We start from the raw sequence: 20,232 nt of genomic DNA, 5'->3' as shown, positions 1-20,232 counted from the left end.
CATACTTGGAAACCCTTAAGGATAACCAGTGGAAGGATAGGAAGCTATAGGAAGAGTGGAACAACAAAATAAAATTCTATTTTCTTAAGAAATGGCATGAGAGGATACATAGGAAAAATGTTTAAATGGATAAATAGAATTGTTAAAGTAATATGGTTTAAAAAAACAAAAGACCAGCTATCAAAAATTTTAATGAATCTGGGTGGTTTAAAATTTCTACTTAAATAAGGTATTGTCGGGCTTAATAAAAAAGAAAATTCGACTCTAAGCTGTTTTCATAAGATGCACACTTAAAATATAAGTCTATGGAGAGTTTGTAACAAAAGAATAGACAGGGTTGCCTCAGTGGCTCAGTTGGTTGAACATCTGCCTTCAGCTCAGGTCATGATCCCAGGGTCCTGGGTTGGAGCCCCGCATCCAGCTCCCTGCTCAGTGGGAAGCCTGTTTCTCTCTCTGCCTGCCACTCCCCCTGCTTGTGCTCTCTCTTTCTCTCTCTGTCAAAAAAAAAATAAAATCTTTAAAAAAAAAATAGATGGGTTCTAGGCAATATAAACCAAAGGAATATTGAGATAACATTATTAATCTCATACAATTTAGATTTTAAGACAAAAAGCGTAGGAGGAAAAGGTCAGTACATAATGATAAGAGGTTCAGTTCTTGAGGGAGAGATAACAATTCTAAATATATAAAATATAAACAAATCTATATGTAAAACAAAAATTGACAACTGCAGGGAAAGTAGGACAAACCATAATCACAGTGGTAGATTTTAAGCAACTTTCTTACTAAAGGGTGAACAGAAAAAATTTTCAAAGTATAAAAGATTAGAACAACAAATTAACAAACTTGATTTAATAAAAATATGTCGATTGTGGGGCTCAATGGGTTAAGGCCTCTGCCTTTGGCTCAGGTCATGATCTTGGTCCTGGGATGGAGCCCCACATCGGGCTCTGTGCTCAGCAGGGAGCCTGCTTCCTCCTTTTTCTCTGCCTACCTGTGATCTCTGTCTGCCAAATAAATAAATAAAATCTTTTAAAAAAAAATGTCGATTTTGCATCCATCAATTTAGAGAATTCACATGCTTTTCAAGCAGATATAAAACACTTAGATATAAAACAGATTTCAGAATGAAGTATCATACAGAACATATCCTTTGACTCAGTGTAATTAAGTTGGATCTCGGTAACAAAAGGATAAGGCTAGATGAAGTTACATGAGGCAAATACAAATCAAAGAGAAAAGGAGGCCACTTCATTGCAGAAAACATAGATGTTAAAAAATTATAAATGGTAAAAATGGTCAATACACATGACTGAATAAAGTGAATTGGTGAATTCTGTCAACATGAGATGCTCATATTCCCAATAGAAGCATAATCACACTCCTCAGAAGAAAGTTTCTTTCATGAATACACTTGGAAACCTGTGCAGACATGTTCACAGTAGTGGTTTTTGCAAGCAGGACAACCAAAACAAAAATGAAAATAAAAGCAGCAGGGGCGCCTGGTGGCTCAGTTGGTTAGCATCAGACTCTTGATTTCACCTCAGTTCATGATTTCAGGGGTGTGAGACAGCCCTGTGTCAGACTCCGTGCTGGGTGTGGAGATGAGGATTCTCGCTCTTCCTCTCCCTCTGCCGGCCCTCCCTCCTCGCACACACACATGCTCTTGCCCTCTCAAAAAACAAAACAACAGCAAAAACCCCAGAAAAAGTACCAACTAATAGTATATAGCTACTGGCATTAAATAATTTGTAGATTTTTATATAGTAGACTATTACACAGTAGTGAGTTTGAATAAATGACAGTTGAATACTACATGGATGAATCTTATAAGTACAATTTTGGCTGAATAAAAAGAAATTAAAGATGATTTGTAGCTGCATACCATTTTATGTGACTTCTTAAACTAGCAAATATATATATGTATATTTATTTGGTTTTGCTAGTATATATATATATATATTCATTATATGTGTATGTTTGTCTATTCACATATATACCATGTATATTCATATCATTTATGTACATATATGGAACTATACCATTAATATAATTTTCTCTATTTCATCTCTGTCTCTCTCTCTTTATATATATACACACATACATGGATCTCTCTGCATTTCTCTGTATATATATATATATACACACACACACACACAAAGACACAGATGTATATCATCATAGTCCATGATTATATTCCAGTTTTTATTTTTTGTAAACCTAAATATGAATGTGTATATATATATATTTAAACATATACACATATACGTAGACTGTGTTATGACTAACATTGTATGATAACATTTTAAAATGAAAACAGAACATCAATTTTCATCAGTCCAATAAATATTTGAATAAGTGTTCAATCTCCCTTATGAGTAAATAACTACTTAAAAATCATTAATGTTATCATTGTCTATCTGCTTGTTATCTAGAATGTGAAGAAAATGGACATATTTTTGGGAGTATACGTGATAACAAGCATCTGTCCTATTTGGAGATTTATGAATGCATTTAAAATTGTTTAAACAGTGTTCGAATCTTTTAAACATGAAATATGTAACTCTGGTGGAAGGAAATAACTTTGGATACCATGGCTGGTCAAATTAAGGTAGCTACTGTTCAGTCTCTGCCTTAGCAGAGCACAGAAAGGAGCATGGACTGTGTGCTCTGCTAATTCTAAAGAACAGATTTTATGATAAGTACCTAATTATCAACACTTCTGAAAAAGCCAAGTACATAGTGCATTAGCACAGAGTTTCTCAAAATGCGAGTGCCACAATAGTTAAATTTACATTTGTGTACGTTAGATGACATGTTCTTTTAAACAATACCTAATAAATCAGTGGCCTGTAATTCCTTGAAATGGACCTAATAGTTCAAGTTGAGAATTCCTGTTGTGAGACACATTACCCAGGGTATTACTCCTTCAAGAAAATAACCCACAGTGGCACTACCTTTATTTGTATATATTATTAGCATTTCAGAGTTGATGGTCCTGAGGACTTTGTACAAGAACCATGATCAATTCCTGGGATAAAATAAAGTTTAGCCATGATTTCTATTTCATATCAATTTATAGAAATCTTTTCCCAAATGTTACTCGCTTTCTATTTTATGGGGAGGTTGGTCTCCCTTTAACACTTGGTTAGGGATATCTTCTTTTTGGAAGTGAATCAGTGAATCATAAATTGAGATTTTTCAGATATGACATTAGTTGTATTTTCTTTTGTTTTGTTCATTTTCACTTGAAAATGAAATGACCCTACACTCCCCTTAAGAAATCTAGTTACTCTAAAGGAGTAAACACCAATCAGATGATTTCAGCTTTTTTTTTTTTTAAAGATTTTATTTATTTGAAAGACAGAGATCACAAGTAGGCAAGAGAGGCAGGCAGAGAGAGAAGGGAGGAAGCAGGCTCCCGGCGGAGCAGAGAGCTGGATACCAGGACCCTGGGATCATGACCTGAGCCTAAGGCGGAGGCTTTAACTCACTGAGCCACCCAGGTGCCCCATGATTTCAGCTTTAAAAATACAAGATGAGTGGATTGCATGGAATCTTCCTCAGAGGTCAGTTTATCTTACATTTTGCAGGCTGCTCCTCTGCACTTAACTAAGGCTGAATATTATTGCAGTTCCAGCTTCTAAAATTCATTGACCTGGTTATTCACCTGTAATCCCTTTTTTGTCTTTGTCCATCAGATACTCTCTTCGCCTGCTCTTAATCCCTCATTCTGCAGTGTTCATAATCTCGAGTGTGGTGTATGAGAGGCCTTGATACCAGCAAAATTACAAAATGACTAACTTTATTAGATACCAGATCTTTAGATCTATATTTAAATTAAACCACTGTCATTTACTGTTTTTCTGTGGTAGTTTGTCTTTAGGTGTTCAAGTCTATGATTACCCCCAAAATACCCTTCGAAGTCTAATTGGTTAGTATTTATGATCTACTCATTTACTTCCATGCTCTGTTTAGTCACTGAAGAAGAACCAGATTCCAGCGGTTAAGAAGTACAGCTGTTTGGTAGAGGATGGCTTTTCTTTTCTTTTTCTTTCTTTCTTTTTTTTTTTTTTTTTAAGATTTGTATTTATTTATTTGACAGAGAGAGATCACAAGTAGGCAGAGAGGCAGGAAAGAGAGAGGACGAAGCAGGCTCTCTGCAGAGCAGAGAGAGCCTGATGTGGGGCTCAATTCCAGGATCCTGAGATCATGACCAGAGCAGAAGGCAGAGGCTTTAACCCACTGAGCCACCCAGGTGCCCCGAGGATGGCTTTTTAAATGCTGGCAGAAATCTCTGGGAGTTTACATTTAGAGGAGAAAAAGCATCACTCAGATCTGACTTCACATATATTGTGGGCTAGTTTATTATGAAAATAGAAATATATGTTTTATCAGAGTAAGTGTAATGATACAGTAGTATCTTTGAGCTGATCTTTTTCTAGGATCTAGAAAACCGCAGCCTATTATGAATTTTGAAAATAATGTGTAATCTCTGCTAATGAAGGAAACACTACTTCTCAGGCCACTGTCCATTGAAATATGGATGAAACTGAAATAAATGAATTTTTATAGCACATGAAAATTCTGTTAAGTAGGATAAGAAATAAAACATCTTTTTTCACAGAAATTTTAAGTCACTTGAATTAAGTACAATTTGGTCTTCTGTTAGCTTGTAGTTTTCTCTGAATGCTAGGGAAGATTGAGCTTTTCTATCAAATTTCTCTGATTCATGTCCTTGTTGTCTAAAATATTACACGAGACATGCTGATTTTGTGTAAATGTATCCTAAATATTGCATGGAACATGCTTACACTAAAATATTTGTTTTTTTTACACTGACCCTCAAATCGTCATTCTGTGTTTTAATCTGGCAATCCTGTGCTAGGGAGACATACGAAATGACATCTTTTTTCCCTAAGTAGCACGAGGAGAGTGTTTGCTCTGCGTTTGGCAGGAGCATATAGAATTTAAATTAATGCAGAGCACGTATGTATTTATATTAAGAAGAAGTTTGGTTAAATGTAGCTGGAAGTTCTAGGAGTTTTTAAATAAGAAAGAGTTTTTTTCAGAAAAGCCACTCAAAATATACTGTCTATGAAATATCTGTATATATTTCTCCTAAATATTTCTTTGCTGCTTTCTGATTCTACACATTAAATCCAGCACCCTGAACAGCCACAGAGCTGTGGTGGTTTATCCCTTTGGTTATTAAGTATGTATTTACTGTCGGTTGTTCTGGGTGGGGGTGGGTTCAGGGATGTGTGAACATTGATCTTGATCTTAAGGCAATTACCGGAAACTAGGACATACACAAGATTTTAATAAAAGGCAATGTGGAAGAAGTCCTCAGAAGAAAACAGATTTGGAGTAGCTCAGAGCGTTCTAGGCCTAGTCTTGGGTTGCATCATCTGGGAAGTTTGTATGGTTGAGCATGTAGATCTTGGGAAACGCAAGGAAGATTCTCTTGAACAACTTGGAGGTTTTCCAATTAATGCTGATAAAATGAAAATCATTTTATAGGTCAGAGGCGAGTCCAAACTAATGTATTTTCACAGTGACTAAACTTGTATTCTTCTGTAATGTTTCTTATACTAGGGATTAAAATCACATATTCAGGAATTATTGAGAGAATGACACACCTAAGAGAATACATGCATACCTTTCAGGAACTCCTGAATCAGCTAGTAACATGTCAGCTCCCAAGAGCACCCTCTTTCGTGGACAAGTGCTGAAGACTGTGTCATGTCCTCTGCATTCTATGTGAATTGACTTGTCTAGGCTTCAGATTCTTATCCCATGGAGCAGAGATGGGAATGCGTACTTTGTGTGATTGTTGAGGAACAAGGTATATAAATGGCCTAGCCGTAAAAATAGTGAAAGGTGATTCCCAAACAATGAAATTTAAAAAAAAAAAAAAAAAAGATGAATTCTTGTTTGGGGATTATGCTTGACAATGTTATAGTTGTAGTTTTAGCTTCCAAAGCTGTTAGTGTTGACTCTCAGAGGTACGTAATATTGTGTGTGCTTTACGAGGGAAGACGATGTTGCTCATCATAAAAAATTCATTTAAAAATGTTCTGTCAAGTGCTATGAGTTTGTGCCATACTAGTTAATACCCATCTTGAAGTTCTTTCTGACCATGGCTTCATGATTCTTGCTATTTACGGTGTGGTCTGGGGACCAACAGCTTCAGAATCATTTGGGATCTTATAAGAAATACCCAATATTGGGTACCATCCAGACTTTCAGAATAGGAATCTGCATTTCAGCAAGATTTCCTGGTGATTCCCTATGCATGTTAGAATTGGAGAAACACTGCTCTAGATTTTTTTAGTGTACGTTATTAAGGACTTTATGTGGCTCTCAGCTTTTGAAAGTGGAGTAATGTCTTTTTAACATATTTTCTACCATTTATTTAAGACTGATACTACAGGGAGAAAAGAATCTCTTCCGGTCTCTAGAGTCCTATGTAACAAATTGCCTTTTCTGCTTCACCTACTTGTGTTCAATGGCCTGAAAGATTGAGCAGTTTAGCAGTTTACTGCTTAATTGTCAAGCTTTACTCTCTTTTCATTAACAGTGGTTACACCCAGAAACTTGTGATTCTGAATAACAAAGCTGGTAAGGGCATTACCTGTGTTGCATTAAAGTCAGGAGGGGGTGGGGGATGCCTTGTGAGTGTGTTCCTTACATTGCTTAGAACCACAATGTATCTAATAATGGAGTTCATAGATTCTGGCCCCTGCATGGGTGTCACCTGGGGAATCTTGTTAAAAATTCAGATTCTCAGGTTCTTCTCCAGAGATCCTGATTCAGTCGGGCAACAGGAAGCACCTTGGACTCTGTATAGCTACGAAACTCCGCGTGTTTTGCAGACCATTACTGTAGTCAGTGTCTTCTGCTGCCAGATGATTAGTTTCCCTTCCTCTCGTGTTTTCATTTTCCATATTGTCAGTCGTTTCACACTTTTCTGTATAAAGTTAAAAATTTTGACTGTCAAGAATCAAAAAACAGAACGTTGATCTGGAATGTAGAAGCCCTGTGTTCCTGACTCGATGTAGATTCAAGGGACAAGTCACCATTTCTCCATTTTACTTATCTGTAAAATGGGCTTTCTACTTCAGTGAAAGGTGAGATCAGTTATGTGTGAATGCTTTGAACTCTTCAAAAGAAAAGGTGTGTGAGTTGAGCTTATTATTACAACTTTATTTTAATATCCTTCCTGTTAAGATGTGTTTTTCTTTTCACTGTAAAACCTGGTTCTCACCGAGAACTTAGCGCTGCAGTTTTGGGGGGAGAGTGGTGTTTGTTGTTGTTTTTTGGGTTTTTTTTGCTTTATGTTCATCCCTAGTGATCTCTGATGGCTCTTTAGCACCTGTCTCAAGGACGGTTTTGCCTGGAACAGTCAGATCAGGAGCTCCTCTGTGGGGCAGATCAGAACAGCTCTTTTTGAGACCTATCTGTCCATTGGGACAGGAACTTGGAATCAGAGAATGCCTAGAAGCCCCTGATACCTTGCCTGAGTGTGATACTTTGTGAGGAATTCAGTGCCTGGGCAGGGACCCAAGGCCTTTGTATTTTTAAGAGGACATACCAGTCAAGTTACTGGTAAGGGTTGCATGTGTTGTCTTTATTTGGTGGAGGGATAGGATGACTCAGGGACATTTCTAGATTGCGGAATAAGTCGATACCGAAGGCACGTAATCTGAATTACTGAGATGTATTACTAGATATATCATGATTCTAAACTACCTTAATGAATACACTCAAGGCATCTCCACTTCCCAGGGCTTTAATAAAATACAGGTAATGCCTTTTTCTATTTTTTTGTGATTCAGAATTTTAAGATTCTGGGTCTATTAATGACAAGAGTAAAGCTAGACAATTAAGCAAACTACTAAATTTCTCATTCCTTCAGGCTATTGAATGCCACTAGGTGAAGCAGAAAAGTCATAGAATATATTCTACCTGTCATTTGGTCTTAAACCAAAGGGTCTTCCAGGAAATCAACTTGGTTTTAAGAACAGTGTTCGTCACGGTTAAGATACATAGGGGAATGGAAAAGGATGATACCAAAGTGCTGCTAGTTTGTAAGTTTAAACTCCTTTGCACAAAGAGCATAGAATGCAGATTCACACAGGAGAGAGGGGCTTTATTTACTTTTAGGATTTATACTGGTGGACCCTTACTTATTTACTTACCTACTATAGGTGTTATTTACTTAACATTCATAAGAACCTATCAAGAGGCACTGTTGTTTTCATTTTGCCGATGAAGACATTGGGGCAAGTTTAGTAAATTATTTGAAGTCACACATACAGTAGAATACAGAGCCAAGACTTGAAATTCAGGCGTTCCCAGAGTCTACACTATTCAATGCTCCCATTAGAATTGAGATTCTGCTGTTTTAAAATATTTTGTTGCAACATACCCTAGGAAATTGTATTTCTTCTGTTGGGCATTGGTACTCTCTCCTTCCTCTTGCTGTAGAATTGTCTTTATTTCTTGATACGTTCACTGCAATTCTGTAGAAGTTTTAGACTTTAGAATTTTTTATACTCTTTGTACTTTTGGTTTTGTATAAAAGACCAGTTTGGGTAGAAGGAGCAGAGGCAATTGATAGTCTTACTTTATTAGAAGGGATTCCCCTCAGAGGTTCCAAACAGAGACCCCACCGTGTCAAGGAAACCATAAATTTAGTGCCATAATGGGCAGTGAACTCATTAGAACTATCTAGGGGTGAAGGTTGATCAGAGCTGGAAAATGTGCTTCCTGAAGCTTGTTTGTTTAATTTGCATGCCTCAATAGATTATGTGGCATATCTTCAGGATGGTATTTCCTGGGTATGTTTTGATCTTTATCCATCCTGATAAATCCATTTTTCTCTGTGATAATTAAACGTAGACATAGCAATTTTTTGTGAGGTTAGGAGTTTATCTCTCATTGGAGATATTCAAACATAGTTTTGCTGGGATGGATATTTATTTGAAGTTCCTATAGGTTCTAGGTCCTAGGTTTTGAGTCTTGTCTTTTGAACTTTGTGATCTGAATCCTGTTTGGGGATTTCTGGCCTTGAACTTGGGGCAAGATTCTTACTCTTGGACATAGACTTCTTCTTAAGGGTTAGGCTCCTTTCACTTGAGGAAATTAATTTTAATATTATATTTTTATGGTCGACTCATCATTAAATTATTTACCTTTGTTGTATTTCCTTTTGCTTAATCTTTAATACTTAAACAGTGAAGAAAAATAGGAGACAAGATAGAAAACAATCTTCTGTAAAAAGTGAAAGTTAAATATCCATATTTATTCAACCAAATGTAAGCTGTTAATGATAAGATAATTTTGTACTGCATTAAGTACTCTCGACAAATACTGAGATTTTGTTACATATCATAAGACCCTTGACTTTTGCTTACTTAAAATACGAACATTCTTTTGGATTTTAAGCCATCAGGTCTCATATAAGAATGAAGTTACTGAGTACAGAAACTGTTAAGGTCCCAGGTGACTAAAACATATATTTAACGATGCTCCTTCTGTGCCTGTAACTTTGCAATTGGTTCCTTTAACCTCTGAAGATACCTATCTGCCTCTTATCATGGTCTACAAAGCTCTAGATCACCCTTCTAGCTTGTCGATTGACATGTTTCCTCTTACTTATTCCTCTAAAGCAGCAGTGACCTCTGTTCAGTATTTCAGACTTGCTAGAATGTGCCTTCTCCCCCTTCCTCCTCCTCCAACAAGAATAGCTCCTTTTCATCCATTGGTTTTTCTCTCCCTCAGAAAGGCCTTCCTGGCTGCCCTACGCACCCCATCAGCCCCATTACCATCCCATCCATAAAAGTTCTTAGCACATACCACTCTTTATATTTATTTATAATCTAATGGGAGGGTCGCCCTTCCTGACTAGACTCTAAACACCAGGTAGACAAAGACTGGGTGTCTTCTGCATCCACCAGTGTGAACCCAGGGTCTGGCAAAGGAATTGGTGATGATCATCTACACTTATATGTATGTGCACATACGTGGGGGTAGCTTTAAGTAATAGTTCTCAAAACCTGTCTTGTTATTTTAAGTTGGCAACACATTGCATCAGTGGAGTAGCAAGTATTCCACATGGAGTTTATTTAGAGAGCCATACAAAGTTTTTATAAGTATGCCTTATTCCAAGTCACTTGTGTACCTTCCCAGTGTGTCTTTTAGGATACAGTACCTCTGTTCTTTGTTAATCAAATATTTGTCTTAATATGACCGTGTTCCGTCTTTAATAGCAGAGAATGTTATGAAATCCAACAATAAGTTCTTTCTGTTTTATGCCTTTTGAAAAGAATACAAACACACTCACATGTTCTTTATGAATGAATATATCCACACAACCCCAATCATGCTGCACACCCAGCAGACACCTCAATTTGTTGGATGTCCCTAAAGCCTCCTGGAAGAATTTGTCTTAAAAATCTTGAGCTTCCAGTACATCTTATTTACTAGATTATGTAGATCCGTCAGCTGTATTTCGTCACCTAAACTGATTTAAGTTGTAAGATAGAAAAGAACACTGTAATCAAGTGGAATTTAATATGTGTAAATGTTATAGAAGTAACACTGGAGATGCATTTACATTTATAATGAAACAATAGCGATTTAGTTTAAAAAAAAAACAGGAAGTGAAAAGTCCACTGATGAAATTAGTGTGAAAATATATGTGTCTCTTAAGTAATATAGAATTAGCGAACAGAGCAAGTCTTTCAGTAATAAAGCATACCAACCAAGTTTCAATGCAAATTGCTGGCGTGTGGACACATGAGGGTGTATATGTGTGTCTACCCGTTATGGTTAATCCATCGAAAGGGATTGTCACATTCTTTATATGGAACCAGAAATGCCAGTTAATTCCATTCCAACTTCTGGGTCTTGGGAATGGTGTATTTTGTCCTACCTATTATATTACGTGTGGTAAAAGTCAGGTCCTTAAAGACTGTTTTTTTGTTTTGTTTTGTTTTCTTTTTTTAAGCCCTTCCAAAGGCTAGATTTCTAATGACTGTTTCCTTCTCCAGGAGAGCCCACAGCTGCTACAAATGCCGTCAGTGCAGCTTTACGGCTGCTGATACTCAGTCACTACTGGAGCACTTCAACACTGTTCACTGCCACGAACAGGACATCACTACAGCCAATGGCGAAGAGGACGGTCATGCTGTGTCCACCATCAAGGAGGAGCCCAAAATCGACCTCAAGGTCTATAGTCTGCTCAATCCAGACTCTAAAATGGGAGAGCCAGTTTCTGAGAGTGTGGTGAAGAGGGAGAAGGTGGAAGATAAGGATGGGCTGAAGGATAAAGTTTGGACCGAGAGTTCAAGTGATGACCTTCGAAACATGACTTGGAGAGGGGCAGATATCCTGCGAGGCAGCCCATCCTACACTCAGGCAAGCCTGGGGCTTCTGACGCCTGTGTCCGGCCCCCAAGAGCAGACCAAGACTCTACGGGATAGCCCCAATGTTGAAGCTGCCCATCTGGCACGACCTATTTATGGCTTGGCTGTGGAGACCAAGGGATTCCTGCAGGGGGTGCCAGCTGGTGGAGAGAAGTCTGGGACCCTCACCCAGCAGTATCCTGCGTCGGGAGAAAACAAGTCCAAGGACGAATCCCAGTCCCTGTTACGGGTAGGAAGGTTTAATTTTTAAATAATTCACCTATGTTGAAGGGGAAATGGGAGGACACATATTCTCTACATTTAGTATCATTTAGTCTTACACCTGAAACTAAATGGTCTTAGTCTGAGGTCTTATAAGGCCGAAGTGGTGGAGAGTAGCGTGTATGTGTGTGTGTGTGTGTGTGTGTGTGTGTGTGTGTGTGTGTATACACTCTATACACTCTACACGTCTGTGCTATGGTGGTGGACAGTCAACTTGTTTGCCACCGCTCTTAGCTCAGATTGGATGTTGGTTAATCATTCCTGGTGATTATGCAAAACACCGAGGCCGCATTTGGAGAAGGGAGGTTCAGAATCCCAGAAGATTGCACATCTGTTCCATTAAAATAGGTAAATGACTTTTAAATTTGAAGGTGGTGTCACACTGCATCTGGTTAACAGGAAAATTAGCAGAGATTTAAATCATTAGGAATGCAAAGCCTATGGTGAGAGGTTACTACGGAAATGTAGTTTTTTACAAACTGATGGTATAATTATGTACAAATGACAAGGCTTGTTGGTGATTAGTTACCAAAAAGAGGGGAAGAGATCAGGTAGACCCAAGTGTGAGTGGCCTGAAGAGCATCCCGTGCGTTTTATATGATCAGGCTTTCGTAGGGAGAAAGACATAGTTCCATGTGGAAAAATAAAACCTCTGACAACGATGAGATCCTTGCTCTCTCTCTATGTAGCAGTGTCAAGAAAATAGTCAGATTTTGAAAATTCACCAACTCTCAGTTAAGTGATGCTCGCTTTTTGCCTAAGGCACCACCACTTCGACATTTCACCTTGACTCCGAGAAAGTTTTGAGCTTTGTGCATGATTTCGATGCTTTGTTGGTGCCTAGAAGGTAGGATCAGAAAGCAGCTAACCTTTACCAAATATCCCGTTAGGAAGGCGAGGGCAGCCAGCCCAATGGTTTGACCTACAGGTCAGAGACCACTGAGGTCTCTCTGGATGGATTCTGGAGAGAAGAATTTCTCCCTCCAATGTCTGCATGGCTTCCCTCCTCTCATTTCCTTCGGATTCTCTGAAGCCTGTCTGTGCTTCTCAGGTTTCTCTAGTGGAGTTGAGATATGCCTCTTAGAGGTGCACAGTTAATTATAAAATCTCTTCCCTTTCCTGGCTGCAGTCATGCCCTGAAGCTATGAGAAGGGCTTGAATGCAGAAGAGGCTATGCCCCTTGTACACCGAGTAACAAAGAATCCTTCCTGCAGAGAAGGCGCAAGTTGATTATACATAACTTTAAAAAGAAGAGGAATAGTTCTTGTGCCCTTCAAGAAAGGGGTTGAATTCAGGGAGCTTCTTTCCGATAAATATATTTGGGGCTGCAATTGTAAATGTTCATTATTTTCTTAGCATGTCAGGATTCTTCTGGGCTCAACTGGCTCTTAGTTTCTGGTTATAAGACAGGAGTGATAATGTCTTATATTTTAAATTTCATATTGCATCTTGAGAGTGTGTTGTAATTGGGCGCCTTAATGTCTGTATCACTAGAGTTCCCCACCCGTTTTTCATTTTTTTTTTTCCATTTTAAAATTGTTTTCATCCATGTCATCCATGACATCTTCATTTTTTTGGCTCTTTTAGACTATTTCTAGAATATTACCTTTTCTGCCACGCGAATATACACTAAGAGTTTGGAACGATAAGTCATTTTTTATGTGGTTGCGTCTAAAACCTGAGCCTGAGAGTGTTAACATTTTTTGAGCAGACTGGGGATGATGATGATGCTTTTCTAAAAAGTTGTTTTTCTCAATTCCTCCACTTCCTTAATTCCCTGACTTCAAGTTTCTGTTGCATCATTGCAACTGTTTCTTCAGTTCCTCACATTAGCTGCTGAAATATGAAATCTTCAGCCAGAGAGTGCTTCACTATATTCTACAAATAATCAAATTCCTAACCATAGGATCTGTGATCTTTAAAAGTGATCATCTCCTAAATTTTGAGATGATAAAATTTATGTGTGTGTGTGTATATATATGTATGTATGTATGTATGTATGTAAAGTCTTGGATCATTCTTCCTTGACTTTTGTAAACTGTGACTCTGCAAAATTTATATTTTCATTGTATTTGAATAGTGCTTTTGGGAATCACCGATTTTATTGGATATTTGGAATAGAAAGTGTAGCTGATTTAATTTGTGGAGTATTTAACGTATTAAGTGAATTAAAACTTTGATATACACATAGCTGATCAGCTTTTTAAGACATTTAAGAGAATTAAAAAGCAGAGCCCATTCTGAATGTGAATTTGACAAGCATTCTACCTTGGTGGTAGAAATTGCTGTTGCTGAGTTATCATAGCAGATTCACACTTCTCAGTTCAATCCTCTGCCATCAATAAGGAAGAACCCAGCAGAGTATCACCAGCATATTTACTGAAGGTAAAAACACTGTGCTTTAATTTATAGTTGTAGGGGTCTAGTCATTAGTGAAAGTGTCCTATAAAAGTTTATAAATACCCAGTAAAAATACGCAAATGCAATTTACATGATGTGAATGGGAATACAGGTGTAAATGTATATCTACAGAACATAATATTCATAATTTGAGTATAAATAGATTGGAACTTGAACTTATCCTGCTATTTGGCATGTTTATTTAGAAATAGTATGTACTTTGAAAAACAGAAAATTGGTTTTAAAAGTTATTTTATTAAATAGTGCAAATAGTGTAGAGTTAATAAACTATACTTATAAATATTTATACATGTAGTTTCTAATGTTAAAAGTAAAAATTTGACTATCAGCTGAGTGTTGTACAGATTGATAATGAGAATTAAGTATGAGAAATCTGTGCAGGAAAAAATGTTAATTTAAAATAGTTCAACCCTATGCTGGTTAATAGTGGAAACATTTTTAAAGAGCAGGCTGAATGTATTTAGGGCCATTCACAAAGTACAAAATGATGATTGCTTTCTGGATACTGGTCTTTCTGATACGTGTTTTTAACTGGTTTCAGTTATGAAATTTTGCTGCACTCAAAGTGAGGAAGGAAATAGAAGAATCACAGAGAATAACTAAAATTTAAACACATTTTCTCATTAGTTTTTTTTTTCTTTTCTTTTTGTTTTGTTTTACATAGGTTAGTTAAGTGTTTGGCTTTCAGTTTTGTGTTCAATAGCAGATCTTTTATGTATATTTTCATGTAGTGACTGTCTTGTATTTTTCCTTTGTTACCAGTGTGGAATTGATATGGTTACAAAACATTTTAAATTGTGTATGTGATCTGTGTGGACCACTCTGCTTTGAGGATAGCAGGGGGCACATTAACATAAGCTTTATCTTGTAAATTGCCATATGAAAATTAGTTTTTTGTTGTGGATTAACTACCTCATATTTCTGTAAAACCATTGGTTTTTTTTTTTTTCTTTCTTTTATGAGTAGGAAGAAACATTAAAGACTTTAGACTCTGCTAGAAATAGTCCCAAGTTTATATGAAAACCTTGTTACTCTTCAGAAACTTCTAGAAGGATTTTATAAACATGAAGAAGTTCCTGAAAATGTTTTGAAAATGCAGTGTTTTCATTTAACTTAAGATTTGGCTCTGTGAAGAGGTTAACATATTTAACATTTTCTGTGCTAAAAGCAAATTTTTAAATATTCAACTTGATGCTCCTTTCTCATGTTAAACTAAACCAGTGTAAGGTAGTCAGAAGGCATTACAATGCTGTGCCTTTTTCTGGCCAGTTTCTTCTATGATGTATATTTACACAAAAGTATTTATCTATTCATTTTGTAGACAGACTCATAGAATGCAACTATATTAGTTTTTTGATTTCCTGCATAAAAAATTCCAGATCTCACTCTTCAGATTGACGTTTTAGATTGGATTTTACAATTTAGAAAGCTGTGTCTTTTAACTGATAACTACATTAATAGGAACAAAGCATCTGTCATTAAGTTTCACAAAGATTTTGCCAATATCAAATGCAGTTTTTCATTTAATGAAATGCAGAAGTATAATTGGGTTTAAATGGGAAATGTGTAGGGGGACTTTATGGCAAATCCATATCCAGGTAAACATCTGCGTGACAGAGTAGGATAACTAAACTGCTCTAATTCTCCCTTATTTTCAGATGCCCTAGTTATCAGTCCACTTCATGCATTTGGGGAAAAATGATTTTAGATTCCAATATAAATTTATTTAGGGAAGTCTACCCATTTCAATGCATACATTTCACACCAGTTGGTTTTGGTGGAGACCTTTAGCCGTGGGCTATGGGAGATGAGTTCCAAGTTCTGGGAGTTGAGTTCCATGTTGAGCCACTGACTGTCAAAGGCAGGGCCTCCCAGGATCCCCATTCATCCCACTCTTGGGATTAAAATGCCTGCCGTCCTCACAGAAGTGCTGTACAGCTTAGTTAATTACTGTTTGTCAGGCCATTTGAGATCGTCAGATGCAGGGTTCTAGATAAGTGCAAAGTAGTATGATTATTTGTTCATTTTGTAAATGTGATACCAAGACAGCACAAAGTAGATGTTATTTTCCGCTTGCTTCAGTGGTGTTAAATTTATAGTTTAAAGATTGTTGATACCGGACCGTCTATTGAGATGCAAAAATGTTCTTTTGGGGACAGTCCATTGGCAGCCAAACAGACGTTCAAACAAGCGACAATGTTGAATGCCTTTACAACTAGTGACAGAAGATCGCAGGAACTTTTTCTAACTAAAGATGATTTCAAGGGAAAAGCCCAATAGTGGTTTTTTTCTTCATGTTTAATGAAAATAAAAGTTTTTCAATTATCTGCAGGTAGTAGTGATGTTACATAACAACTCTTTCTGACTCAGTTTGGACATTTACATATGGATGTACTTAATCCCAAAGAGAACTGACTATACCAGGAAAAATGGCAAAGATACCGCTCCATAATCACTGGTTATGAAACTTATAGTTTTTAGGGCACATTGATAAATTCTTTCTTTAGGTGACTCCGGATACTTGATTTGTTGATATTTGAATAAAGTATTTAAAACCATTTACTAAATCCAGAATTAACAATCCTTGTATATCTCTGTGCTTCTGCCTTGCATAAGATGAATTTCTGTTGTCCACCAGTTAGGAAAGGATATGGTTTAAATTCAAATGTAACATAGATTTATTTAAAAAATATAATCCATTAGTTGATTTAGTTGAGTGTGGCAGTGAACATGACCATTTTGTTTTTATTAAATAAAAACTAGGTAGCTTGAATTTTTTTTTCTTCACCAGTTATTCATCTTTTATATTCATATACCATTTTTGACAGTCGATCATAGCTAAAAAAAGCCAATTTGATATATGCATGTTTGGTTTTATTGGCTTGACCAATGAGATTTTCTTTTATTTTTATTTCTTTTTTAAAAATCAGCTCCATTGACTCAAGTATTTTTGTAAGCATTTTTTTTTTCCCGTTTTGTAACCTAGACTTTTTGTGAAGTCTGGCATAGTTCTGCTGGCGCAGGTTTGTAAAGCAGGGGAAGCAGATGTATCTTTTAGTGAATTGGGCTGTAAGTTTGTGGTTGCTGTGAAATGGTATCCTTCAGCACACTATCTGTTAATTATTTCCTGTATAACTATCTTTTGCTTGGCTTCCTTTTCTCACATACTGCATGAGTCAGGAGATAACAGGTCCCCAAAAGGAACCCATTGTTGAATGTTCTTTCTTAGATGTTGGAAATGAAGAATATATAGAAGGTGGCCCAAGTTTCAGGAGCAACAGATGGAGAATGATTCAAAAGTGTGTCAGCCATGGGCTGCACAGTCTTGATGTGAATCTGGTATTTTTCTGGCAAAGTCCGATCTGATGGACGGATTTAACAGAACTGTTGATTGCCTAAAATGCCAGGAAATTTTTTTATTTTGGATTTTTGTATATTTTGTTATTTAATGTCAACAAAAGAGTAAATATTGTTTCCATTGTCGTATTCTTTACCCCCTTTTCCCTTTGACTGTCTTTGGGAACTTTCATTAAGTATTTACACACAAAGACACTGATTACTAGAATGGTGTACTGGTTAACTCCCAAGAAGCTTGGCAAGCAAGATACTGCAGCATCTAGTTGCGTTATGAGTTCAAGGAGATGCAAATAATATCCGGGAAGTTTGAAGAATCTGTTTCTTTAATTTTGGTGAAGCAGCATTCTCATTTATAGAAGTTTGTAATTAAGTACAATTCGTACATAAAATAGAACCAGGAATATGACTTTATTTGGGGACAAAAATCCAAAATACTTTATCTTAAGGCATTATTTTTTTATGTTATTAGTAATTAGGAGTAAGGCAAAGGAATCTTTTGTTTTTGTAAGTACAGGACATTTGTGATGTGATAAATTGAGTGGTTGGTATCATTATTTATGTCAGAATGATCAAATAGCTCCCACACATAATTTTATATGTTAACATTCCTCTTTAAAAAGATAGTTTCTCTGTTAAGATGATTTACTTTTGGCATAGTAATTATGAAAGCGACAAACCATCTTATACGCTGGAGGTTTACCTATTTGTAACATCATGATTAACCAGAAAAAGCTAAGGATATGTAGATATATTTTTAAAAGACAAAATATACTTTGTAGTTTTTACTAACATTTAAAAAAAGATGAGTCATGATTATAAGTCAGACTTTTATGAGAATTTGGATCAGGCTAAAGTTTTAAAATAGTCATTTAATAAGCATAATATTTGTTTGAAAAAAATGATGAGATTCATGACAGCGTGGTTTATTGAATTCCATTTGCCTGTTGTGTTGTATTTGTTATATTTTGTTTACATTTTGGTATTCAAGACTTATACTGAGTCATGGAAAAAAAAAGTCTTGGTAGAGAAATGTCTTATAAAATAATCTGTTCTCAGGGAATCAACTTTAGGTGTTTAGTCAGTAATGCAGTGGACATCATGAGAATACCTCCTAGCTGCCCAATTTGAATTCTTGATGTGGAAGAACAAACCTGGGGAAACTGGGTTAGAACAATTGTACATGAAAGCATGCAAAAAATAAAGAATTTGGTTGATGTAGATGGATACTTCTAATTGATTGCCAAGTAATTTAGTATTTCATTTTCTAGGATTAAAAGTTTATAGCCTTTCCATTTGTTTATTATTGAATTAACAACTTTCATCCTCTCCAAACCCTTTGAGGTTGAAGCTGTTATTATCCTTTTTATTTAGGTAAGGAAACTGAGGCAGAGAGATTAATTAATTTGCCTGAGGCCATTCCACTTTTAATGGCAGGGGTGCAGTTTTGATACTGACAGTTGGACTGTGGCCCATGCTCCTACCCATTGCATGGCCTCCTTTGACTCTGTGTGATCGGTTAATAAATGCTTGGGGAACTCTGCAATTTCAGAATAATTTATTCCATCTAAACATATAGTCTTTATGTGTTTTGTGTCCAAAATGGAAAAATCACTTTTTGAAAATGATACAAATGATAGATGCTTTTCGAAAAAGAAGTGTTATGTGTTTGATCATACAGAACACTGAAGAAAAGTGAAAATCGGTCGTTAAGTCCAGCCCACAAATACTTTTCTATTCATATATATATAAAATTTATTTTTTATATGCATGCATATATATATTTTATTCAAGTAGAGGATCATTGCCTCACTCCTTTTTCCGTTTAACAATAAGTGGTGGACATCTTTTCCCATCAACAAATAGAACTTAAAATATTTGGTTTAGAGCCTCCATGTTGTGCCATGAAATAGTTACATAAAGTGCTCAGTAGATCACCTACTGATAAACGTTTAGGCAATTTCCATTTTTAGTTATAAAGAAACTTTGATGAACATCCTGGTATATGTTGTCTTATTGTTTTATTATTTCCTTAGGACAGTTTCTTATCATTGCAGTTACCTGAGTGAGAAAATACATGTCTGATAACAAATAATGTTCAGTGTCCACCACCTTCTAAATGGGTCATTTTAAAAATACAAAATAAATTCATTCACAAATAATATCTTAGAAATATTTAATTAAGGATTAACTGTTAAACTGCAAATTGACTTACTTAATGATGAATGCAGATAATTAAGGAAAAGGCAAATAATCTTTAAGAGCCTTTTCTTACCATGTTTGTGGTAGATAACAAATGACCAATAGCTAGGGCTGTGGTGTGATATGCTTATATATTACATATGCAACAAAGTTTATTTTGTAGAGAGACTTACTTTCAAGCAGGACCCATTTTCTTAAGCAGAGTTGAGTCATGGGCAGTCAACTCAGATGGGCTTGCCCTTTGCAGGGAAGAGTTGCTTTCTTTTCCCTTGTTTTCATTTTGTCCCACGGACAGTGTTCTTCTATGCTTCATAATTTCTCAACCCAGTTTTAAAGTTTGTACTTTCCTTATGTGTGTAATAGATTCAGTGGTAATGGTGTGGGCTTCAAGGGAATATAACAGAGATGTTGGGTTTTTTCTTTAAAATATGGAATTTAATGATTTTCATTTCCGTGTTTTGCTGAAATATTTATATTGATTCTGTTAGAAAGTATTTTTCTTTTATAAGATTTTCAGAGTGTCAGTTAGAACATTCTTTCTTTATTATTTCTTAATAAA

The 20,232-nt window shown here is 36.2% G+C and overlaps 1 protein-coding gene across 5 annotated transcripts in view; it reads left to right on the top strand.

The window, feature by feature from the left end:
* Positions 1-20,232, top strand: part of TRPS1 (transcriptional repressor GATA binding 1) — a 255,662-nt gene that overhangs the window by 68,906 nt on the left and 166,524 nt on the right. For all 5 annotated transcript variants that reach the window (XM_045078067.1, XM_045078068.1, XM_045078069.1 and 2 more), the window contains one exon: positions 11,061-11,664. In XM_045078067.1, coding sequence (XP_044934002.1) covers positions 11,061-11,664 — 604 coding nt within the window. The remainder of the gene's footprint in view (positions 1-11,060; positions 11,665-20,232) is intronic.

This window comes from Mustela putorius, unplaced genomic scaffold, assembly GCF_011764305.1.
Source record: "Mustela putorius furo isolate JIRA1106 unplaced genomic scaffold, ASM1176430v1.1 tig00000228_pilon_pilon_pilon, whole genome shotgun sequence".
Classification (NCBI taxonomy): Eukaryota; Metazoa; Chordata; class Mammalia; order Carnivora; family Mustelidae; genus Mustela; species Mustela putorius.
This window is presented reverse-complemented; position numbering and strand designations above follow the sequence as displayed.